Raw genomic sequence first — 10,648 nt, forward strand, 5'->3', positions numbered from 1 at the left:
GATGCGTTTTCTGACAAGAGGTGAAAATTCAGGAGTTCAGTAGAACAATTGAGTTAATTTTCTTTAAGACCTCAAAGGCTCACATTTCCACTTGTCAATGACACTTCTATACCCATGCACAAACACCCATTAACTAAAAATCACTGTCTAATATTAGTCAGTGCGTGACTTCGCTTTATGCAAACACAAAGGAAATAAATCCTGTAAAGATTCATCATCAAATCAACAATGACTAGCAGTTTACAAGCAACAGTCACTGCATAGCATTAAGCCACACAAAGCATATCTATGTTGCAGTACACGTTGTTATAATTACGAATTTCAGGTTGATTTTCTTTCCCTTCGTGGTGAGGGAAAAAAATAAAGAGATGGAAAGGATGTATCTTATTTTGGCTTGATTGCTATTACTGTACAGTATTACAATTATTACAGTAATTGTATTATTACAATACAATTATTACAGTAATTGCTATTACTGTACAGTAATTGCTATTACTGTCCTCACAGCTCTACCGTTTGTGCATCTTTTGTGCATTAGTAGTGAGCAAATCAAGGTGCAGGTGTGCAGGACGATACAAAAGACAACTCTCCATTCATTGTAAGTGAATTTTTAACTGTAGTTCTCTGTGTAAACATATAGTTGCCTAAAATCTGGAACCTCTAACTGTAATATATATTATTATATCCAAGTACGGAATGACACAGAAAACTCAGACTTTAAGCTTCCTAATCAACTTTCCTTAAATTGACAAATGTCCTCTAGAGGTGTTATGATTTTTATACTTAAGAGTTACCAAAGCTCTCAAAATGAGGGCACATATGGTGCAAACTGTAAAAAACCCAACAGAACAAAAAAAATCCCAGAGAGGGGGAAACATAAAACTCCACAGAATGGCAGATGAACATGAAAAGAGTTACTGCACAACAGACTACTGAAAATAGTTTTCCCAAACAGTCATAACTGTGGTTAATCTTTCAAGAACAGTAAAGTTCTTAAAAAGAATTGTGTTATAGGTAATCAATATCACCCTAAGTCCCTCAATCACATACATAATTGAATAATACTGCATTCCAGTCAGTCTTAAGATCTCTGCCTATTTTTTGCAGAGATATGACTAATCTGACAAGTTTAGTTTTGTCCATCCACGGTACAAGGATGGACACACCACACAGAAATTTCAGTGAAACTGAATGTCAAACAAAAATGGAAACATTAAAGGACCGTATGAGAATACACAAAACTGTTGTTTGCTGTTCCATTTATTCTTAATTTTAACAGTTAGCATTATATTGTTGTATTTTAGCAAAGGGAAACACCATTTTCAGTAAAATTGCTGTAAAGAGACTTGTTCTATTTATTTTTTTTTATTCCTCTCCAATGAAAAAATGGTTATCACTCTACCAAGATGCAAAAAGGCACTGAGAAGATGTGTTCGTGTGGAATTGCAGCTCCAAAATGAACAAGAACAAAACCCCCATCTTCCCACTAAGTGGTTTTATCCCTTTGCCATAAGATGATTTCAACAGCTTTTCCTAAACTCAATATATTGTAGCGTTAACCCAACAGTATGAAACGGGACAGAAGAGATACATCTCCTTACTGCAGTGCTATTTACAGAAACTCATGAACTGTAAGAACAGGACTTCTTGGCTACCGTCACTGAAATGGTGCTTTTACCTCTATTGCATGTTGAAACTGCTCATGTTCCCTCTGTAACTGTTCTGCCTCCTGCAAAGAGCTAGCAGTGATAAGCCCAGCATTTAACATTGACTCCCCATTTCGGATCCAGCCCAAAACCTGTAGCAAAAGAGAAAACCATGAAATATGCAATTCCACTGCCAGCCAGTAAGAAAAGCATCATTGCTAGGGACAAAAACATTTAGGCCACGTTTAGTACTGGAATTGATGACTAAATAATTTACTAATTATATATTTACAGTGGAATATACATTCAATAAACACAGCAAATGACATTCACTATAATTTCACTTAGCTGACAATTCCTATCTTTCAGTCAACTACCACCTGCTTGTGGTTTCAGTTTAAACTCTGAACAAGGTTGTGTTTCTGAATACCATTTCTGTCACCTGGAAAACAGGAACAAGTTACAAGCCATATTTGCCTACAGAGCCAGTGTCAGCAATGTAAATTGAGGACATGCAGCTTAGCAAAAAGTAAGCAAACAATTTTGAATATTAATGTCGAGAAAAATGTGACCACGCAGTGTCTTCTAATTAAAGATTTTTATTTCTTTTTCAGGATGTGCTGCCTTTGACATGTCCACTGAAACCAGAAGAATCCTCGCGTGGGGAGAAGCCTCAGGAGGCCACCTAGTGCATTCCTTATAAACAGCAACCTTCAGGACCCTCCCAAAAGATCTGTGACTTGTTCATTACTCAAGACTCCAATAATGGATATCCCACACCCTCACCACACATTTTTATCACCATAAGTCTTCTTTCTAATGTCTAACACTCACATCTCTCTCGCTTTGATTTCAGCTCATTCTGTGTTTCCCACCCACCACAGACAAAAAACCCCCAGCATTTTCTCCCACTAGGCATCAGCTTTGTTCTTCCCTCTCCTCTCTCCCTCAAGAACATTACTCGATTCCCTCCTCTAGGCTCCTCTTCTCTTGTCGACCCCAGTCTCTTCAACCTCTTCCATGTGAAGTTAGCTGCCTAGTATTTCTCACTTATCTTTTACGAGCTCTCTCCAGTTGATAACCATCACTGGATCAAAATCTTTCAAATACTGAGTAAAGCTGGGCATAATTCAGGTTATCCACTGTCATCTGTACAACTTTTCTACAGAACTGCTGCCCAGCCAGGAATTACCCATCCTGTATTTGTTCAGCTCATTGTTCCTCCCAGGACATCATGCTCTGTATTTGTCACTAAGAAAATTAATATCCTTCTTGTAGTGCAATTCTCCCATACATCAAGATCATTCTGAACTATCATCCAGTATCTTCTGATGAACTCAAATCCCTTTTACAGCTTCTTTTGCCTTTACCTTCAAATTAAAAAGCATAATGTTTACTCTAACATGTAGATTTTATGACTGAAAACAGGAACTATTATCAAAATACAGATGCCTACAGATTTTTTTTAAATTTTGAAATCTGTTCTCCAATCCAGTGAGTCTCTTAACTTTTGTTAGTGAATATGGTTTCCCAGCAAGTTATCAGTCACAGTAATGTAGTCTCATATGACATTCTCATAGTAAGCTAGGGACAGACAGACTGAACTAAACTATTTTAAAAGCTTTAATAGAAGGAAGATCTATGTCATCTGCTTTTTCACCTCTACCCAGAAGGCCTGTTACCTTGTTAAGAAGAAACAGTATTTTTCCAGGGGAAGCTATACTTGACTGACCTATGTTAGCCTTTTCTCCTCTCCTCATCACTGCTCAGGTTTAATAATCTACTTGTTTCAGTATTTTTCCTGAAAATTGTGTTAAACTAGCTGATCTATAATCCTCCCTTAGCTAATCTTTTCCCACTTTCGAGAAGTAGATGTTGAATTCCAGGCCTCCAGAATCTCATCCAATCTCCAGAAATTTGCAGAAGATAAGCACTAATGTCTATGACTATTTCAGGCAGTTTTCTAGGTATTCTAGGGTGAATTCATTTGGGACGAGTTGATTTGAAAATAACCAGTTTAAGCATACTTTCTCTAACTTTTTCCTGCAAATTGATTTTAGACCTTTAACCACTGGTAATAATCACATTAGCTACCAAATCACAGTTAGCTCTTAACACTAAACACTCTCATCTAGCAATCCATATATGACACTACTATTAATGCTACCACGCCAGGTTATTACTAAGTGAATCAGGATGACTTGACCATAACCACAGCCTGAAAACACGGGCGGAAACCAGGAAAAGGACCTATTAAAACACAAATCCTTAAAAACAAAGGCACATATGATCTACATCTGATGTATACTCTAACACGTTTTTAACAGCTTGAAGCAACTGAGGTCTAGCCATCTTGACACAACACCCATTCCCTCAAATCTGCATCACAATCTCACCTTTTGTCTTACGTTTATCCAGACTGCATTATTGTTGTATTAGTAATGCAGTTTTTCCCACTTCTGCCTGCACAAAGTGCTAACAAACTTTTTTCCCCCAGTAGCATGGATTTGAATACTTCTATACAAAACCTGCAAGTCTGTGGAAAAGAGTAAGTCTGCAGTGTAGATGTGGGGCATGAGAACAGCTCCCAGATGTGTAGCTGGGTGCACATTCTGCTCCTCGGGGGAGAAAGCGCTGTGTCAGGTGGAGCCTTGCATGGGGAGAGATGGCTCTGGCCTTGGAACAACCTCTCCTGCTGCAAGGAGACACTTCCCAATCACACTGTGGGGCAGGTGAAAGGGACCATGAAAGGAGCTGCGAGTCTCCAAGTTGTTAATCCACCTGGGGGTTGTTAATACTCAAGGAAAGCAATCCAAGTAAGCCTCAGGAGCAAGAAGGGAAACTTCCAAGGGAACCAGATGGGTCCAGCAGCCTGTAGACAGAAACTATGCTTGGAGAAAAGGATTTGTCTGTAAGAACACAGGGGGCAGAAGATTTTCTTTAAATCTTTTCCCCGCCCCCCCCTCTTTGTCTTACAAAAGCAGTTCTATGCTCCCTCTCTACCTTACAAAATAATTTTTCCAGTTATAATATAATGAAACACACCTTCTTAGGGTTAAAATACATTTAACATTCTCCAGAGAATTTATAATGAAGAAGAATGCTTAAGCAGCACCATTTCAAAGCTCTCCTTGACTTGGCATCCCATCATACACAGCAGAGACAGCTAGCACAGAACTTGCCATTTCAGACACACTGATTTGCCCTCCTGTTTGTTGCAGGTTAGAGTGCAAGAGCAGTAGCTGGTGGAATTCACAGGAAGAAAGCTGCCAGCAGCACTTTCCTCTTCCCTCTGCTCTGACTCAAGGGGAAAACATAATAGCTAGTAAATAGCAACACTGCTCTTTTTCCAGCGCTGCTGTTTTCCAGTGTTTGCTGGCACGCTCCCATCATCTCACTGTTTGGGTGGATCACACATCCCATCTTTCCCTTCCCAGCCTTCAGCAGGCTAGAAAAGCATCAGCAGAGCAATGAAACTGAGAGTCTGGGACACTTGAAAGGGTCAAGGAGTTCTACAGATAAATGCATGATTTAAGATTAGTTTCTTGGACTGATTTTTCACTCCAACTAAACATGATCACAAGACACCTGCTTCAGCCTGTTGTCCTAGCTACGTTTTCATATCCATATGGCATTATACAGAGTGCCAGGATACTCTTCTTGAGTAGTATTTTGGGACAATCAGAGCTTAAGCACTGGACTGTGTTTGAGCCAAGCTAAAAGGCTTGGTTCACAAGACTGCTCAAGGTACTCTTGAGGGTGCAAGCTTGTAGTTGGTACAAGTATCTGTACCACTGTTGTGGTACCAATACCACTGTTGTACAGATATGAATATGTAGGTATATATCCAAGAACATACACCATGATCAGAGCAGCAGACAAGGCTGAAAAGGCTTAATGAGCATAATAAAACCAATGCATTTTGGAGTTTGGTAGAGATTTTGACCCAGGCAGATGCTGCATGTTAAGTATTCATTCTACAAAGTGAATATGTGGGAACATTTGCAGCAATAAGTAATCCAACAGCTGTATTTTAGGTGATTAAAAAAGTTTTTTGGGCAAACATGCAAATGGAGTCTGGATGAGACAGCCAATCTCTTAACTATTTCTCTGCCTCCACCTACTTATATGTCCCTGCCCTGTATAAAATGGTCACATTTTCCCTTCCATGTTGTTTTTTCCACATACAGCTGTCCCTTCTTAACTCAGTATGCATCCTCTTCCCGCTATCTGCTGATGTTTTCCTACACTGCAGTCTTCTATCTGGTTTTGCCCTTTCTGCACCTATTACACATCAAGTTGACAAGCAAATTCTTTGCAGATTTTCTTTAAAATTCTGTTTGTCTTCTGGCCCTTCTGCTTCCTCCTAGTCCTCAGGCTTGATCTACAGAACTTCAATGCCACAGAGCAGAACTGGTACAGCAGTTAAGGGAAAAGCAACACTGGATGCTTTCATCTGCCTTCTATACTTATTTGATAAGAATTCACTAAACTTCAAAGTTTCACTACCTAGTACTGATAAGACTCTTTGCAAGTATTTGACTAAAAAACTAAGCCAGGAGACTGTTTGCTTGTCTCCATTACAGTAATCAGAGATGAACCCTATACAAAAATTCCAAAATTCTTGCAGTGTTCCAGTCTAATCTTTCCACATGACTATAAGCTATATTTTTATACATATATACACACACACGTGAAAATACAAGAGCAGTAATGTTATTATGGCAGGAAAAAATTAAATTGAAATCTTGTTAAAATCCTTACTATGGAGACAGTTTCCCATCTACATAATAAGTATGCTTACACTCAGTTCACCAACAATAAATCTGGCAGAAAATCACAGTAATTGAACTGGTAAACCATGTGTTCAATGCTTCAGGCAACAAAATACAAACAAAACAGGCTGGAGAGGAGGTTTACCATGTTATTTTACTCTCAGGTAAAGCACCTGCTGTGACCTGCTGAGCTATTACGTTTTTCCCAGTGCAGAGGAAACACGGTTCCTGATATCTAGTAAAAACTAAAATAAATCAGATGTGGTTTTCTGAAAAGGCAACTGAAATGACAAAACTGAAAGTTATTAGCCTCAAAGCATTCCAAAGGGATCAACAGAAATCCCATGAGACAATGTAACACTCAGGTTTAGTTCCATTTTATTTTTAGGTCTTCAGGCTGGGGAAGTATTGCAGGTTAATTTGTACAATGACAATCTGGAAAAGGAGTTTGTAACACATGAACATTCCGTCAGCTACATGTTCATCTAAGTCTGTTTGAAAAGTCACATCTATTCACATGAATATATACGCATTTAATTCAACATAAAATCCCACTTGATAGAGATGTGTACTAGGAAATATAAATAGAATCAATTTTTTTCTCCAAAATCCCAGTCTACTAAAAAAAGGCAGCTGGCTAGGATAGCATACTACCTATATCTTTATTGTAAGGTGAACTCATTTTTTCCAGTGCTTTCTTAAAAATCTGAATTTGAGCTTCAGTTTCAGTCAGGGCTAGCAGTGGTTCGGAAAGGTTACAAAGACCTTACAGAATGACCTACAAACAACATACTAAGTGCAACATGGATATTCATCTAAAATCCATGATGTTCATCAGCTGCTTCTATCTGCTAAAATACAGAACATTTGTTCTGCAAACACAGGTTTTAAACATCTCTTTCTTGTCACATTTCACTTGCATACAAATAAAACTAATGCAGCAAGGTACTCTACTGTGGGAGCATGCAGTATAATTAACTGTTTAATAGTGTGTCTTTGAAATACTACCGAAGTGCTATATTCTGTTCTGTAACTGAATATTACTTCAGTATCATGGGAATTAACCATTTCTTTTTCTTACTAACCCATCCCATCCTAACCCATCGATATACCGCAAAGGGATGAGACTGCCTCAGCTGGCATTCACACCCTTGCATTTCTTTCTTCCCTTTGCAAATGTGCGCTGCTCTTCTTCACCCTCAAGATAGTATGCAAATGAGTACAGAATCTATCCTGATCTGTGATAACTTCATCTCAACCCTTACTCATGTGAAGGGAGTAATTTGCATTTATGAAGATGAACAAGTGCTAAGATGGATACAGGATAGTTCAGTAGAGTATGCAATGGCTTGAACTAGAAGATCTGTATTTGATTAATGCCTAGATTGCACTGACAGCAGACAGTTCCTTGCATTCCTCCAATTCAAGACCACACAGAAACTTTGGGCCTGCTACTATAGATTAACCAACTCCTTCCTGGAAATACTTTGAGAACTTTCTATTTACCTCTGCTGTGCTAACTGGACCCCTTTTACATTACTTGGGAGTTCTCATTCACAGTCTCATGATGAAGATGAATTTTTTTAAGAGCTTATGACAGAAGAAGGACAAGTTGCATGGGGAGCCATTAGGGGACATATTAATACAACAGACTCTAGCTGAGTTCTGTGATGCTGCCAAGCGTGAGCGAGATAAAAAACTTTTAACCTTTCTAGTGTTTTGTTTTGTCTGTTTTTTAAACTTTCACCTACTTCAGTGGTTTTGCTCACAGCATCTCAAATTCACCAAATGTTTAGGTGTTTATCAGATAAGGACCTCAAAACATGCCACTCTATTGGCAGGAAAAGCAAAACTTCAGTTTTCTTCTCAAGGGAAGTAAACCCTGCTGATATTATGTTACCACCATTTGTAGATGTATTAGGCCAGCATTCAGGGAGTATCACTGAACATTTTTATTAATCACCACACAGATGATAAAAGTATAGAATATTTAACAAAAGTTCAAATTGCTCTACACTTCAAAATTCTTGACTTGTATACAGGTAGAAATATGGATTGTTAACGCAAATGAAACCCCACAATATTAACAGAGGATGAAGTTTCTTAGGTGCTCAACTCAAAGTCCCTCTCCCCTCCAAATGCAAGACTCTATACAGTAGAAATTAATTTTCCACCTCTGCTTATGGGAACAGACCTCTCCAAGAGGTGTGGAATAGCCCTTGGGGGGTTGACAACCCCGCAGGGGGCAGAGCCGACACGTACCTGCTTGACTTCGGCCTGCAGGTGACGCAGCTGCACACACTGCTCCAAGTGCTTGCGGTGCTGCTCGGCGGCCAAGTCCAGCTCCTGCTGTTTCTCGTGGAGAAACTCCAGCAGATCCTGGACACGAGTTGCCATGTCTACATCTCTGTCACAAAGCAGCTCAACACCTGTAATCAGCCAGTTGTGTATAATTGACTTACGAGTTTTCTGAAGACAAATAGCCCATTTCCACTGTCTTACACTTACTTTTCCAGCTCCTTCTCAAAGTTGAACTTAATCCTCGGAGCAATTGCTTAAATGAGCATAGTTTCTTGCACTCTTTAAAAATGCATTATTAACTTTTTGTTTTTAAAGAAGCCTGAGATTTACCCTAGGTGACTGCATGCAGTTAAAAACATCAAGGAAAGGGGCATAACAAACAAAAAAGGAAGGCTTGTTACTTGAAAGCTGAAAATTTTGGCTTGACTACATTGCTCCGGTTAATTATAACATTAACTCCCTGCTATTTACTCTAATTTTACTGACTTCCCAAGTGAAATCCCTTTCTTTAAACCTTAAACATCTTCAGGCATTGCCAACTCTTAGATAGAAATTATGTGCCATAATAACAGTATATTCTCATGAACACTATCAAATGGTTTGAGTATAAAGGGAAAAAAAAAAAAATCCCACAACAAAACAAAACAAAATGTCCACACGTCTCCAGTTTATAATTAATCACCATCTCTGTCATTTTCACACATCCCATGGAGAGACAACTGAATAATTCTTATAAAGTCACTGCCCAGAATAGCGTAAAGAAGCCATCTTACCAGATGCCTGCACTTCATTGACATACTGCAGCAGATCCTGCCCTTGGTGGATGACATCAAAGGTCAAGTTATTCATGGTCAGGGCTTTGTCTGCATGATGCTGGAGCCTCTGTTCTGCTATTGTAAGATCTTCAGTGTCAAAGTCATTCATCTGCTGAGAGAGCTCATCATTCCAAGACTCAAGGTCTGAAATTATCTGGGGGGAAAAAGGAAGAACACCATGTTCAATTACCCATTACACAACGTATGTTTATTTCCAATGTTGCACTTAGGATGGAGGTCAGGAACTTGAGCTGCTCATTGTTGATTGACTTCATTGATCAGGTTCAACACGGTTCAGATACAGGCTGTTTTAGCATGGATTTTAATTTTTGGCAAGCAATCCGGAAGAACCTCTTTGAGAACCACTACTGCTCTCCTTCAGCCAGTGCTTGCAATACTATGGGTACCCTTGCCTTGTTTAAGGTACTCCTTCATCAACGCACCACTTGCGAAAGAGATGAAGTTAAAACATTTTTATCTCCACTTTTAAAGGAAAATGATCTAAAATGTCTTTTAAATTCTTCAGACTGCACCAAGTAATAGTTCACACATCAAGAGCCAGCAAGCTTTCAACTATGCCAATCTAGAGCCCTTTTATAAAAAAGCCAGCTCTACCCTTCTGTGAGCAAAAAGCATCAGGCTCTGTGAGCACCTTTGACTTCTGCCAGACAACTGAGAAGCACTACTTGTCACAAAAGGCAGGGTACTTAGTGAATGGAGCAAAACAAAAAGTATTACTTTATTACAGTATTACTGTAACATCAGAGCTAAATTTGCTTGCTGAAATCATTCAGCAACACTTCAGTTTACACCTCAATTATGGATTTTACTCTCTGTCATAAGATGACCAAAGAAGGGTAGCTAAGGAAGTATTTTTTTAATGTGTCACAACAATTAAGTCCTCCTTGTCACACAAGTGCATTTTCCAAATCATATAGTAAAACCTGGCTTAAATGTAAAATAATCGTTTTAATTAAAATACAGAACTGTTTTTAAGCCCAAAAAATAATGCTTACAATCCTCATTGATCCTCAACATCAAGACAATGCTCAAAATCCTCATTACAACCCCATGTAACAGTACAGGCTTGGGGAAGAGTGGCTGAAAAGCT

General features: G+C 38.9%; 1 protein-coding gene across 1 annotated transcript in view; it reads right to left on the reverse strand.

Moving 5' to 3' along the window:
* Positions 1–9,691, reverse strand: part of LOC104619863 (triple functional domain protein) — a gene marked incomplete at both ends in the record, with an annotated part of 39,330 nt that extends 29,639 nt beyond the window's left edge. Inside the window, 4 exons of the mRNA XM_010285894.1 lie at positions 1–10; positions 1,679–1,798; positions 8,684–8,850; positions 9,496–9,691. The exon at positions 1–10 is cut by the window's left edge and continues 200 nt beyond it. Of these exons, the coding sequence (XP_010284196.1) occupies positions 1–10; positions 1,679–1,798; positions 8,684–8,850; positions 9,496–9,691 (493 nt within the window). The remainder of the gene's footprint in view (positions 11–1,678; positions 1,799–8,683; positions 8,851–9,495) is intronic.
* Between the last annotated feature and the right edge of the window lie 957 nt (positions 9,692–10,648).

This window comes from Phaethon lepturus, unplaced genomic scaffold, assembly GCF_000687285.1.
Source record: "Phaethon lepturus isolate BGI_N335 unplaced genomic scaffold, ASM68728v1 scaffold12174, whole genome shotgun sequence".
Classification (NCBI taxonomy): domain Eukaryota; kingdom Metazoa; phylum Chordata; class Aves; order Phaethontiformes; family Phaethontidae; genus Phaethon; species Phaethon lepturus.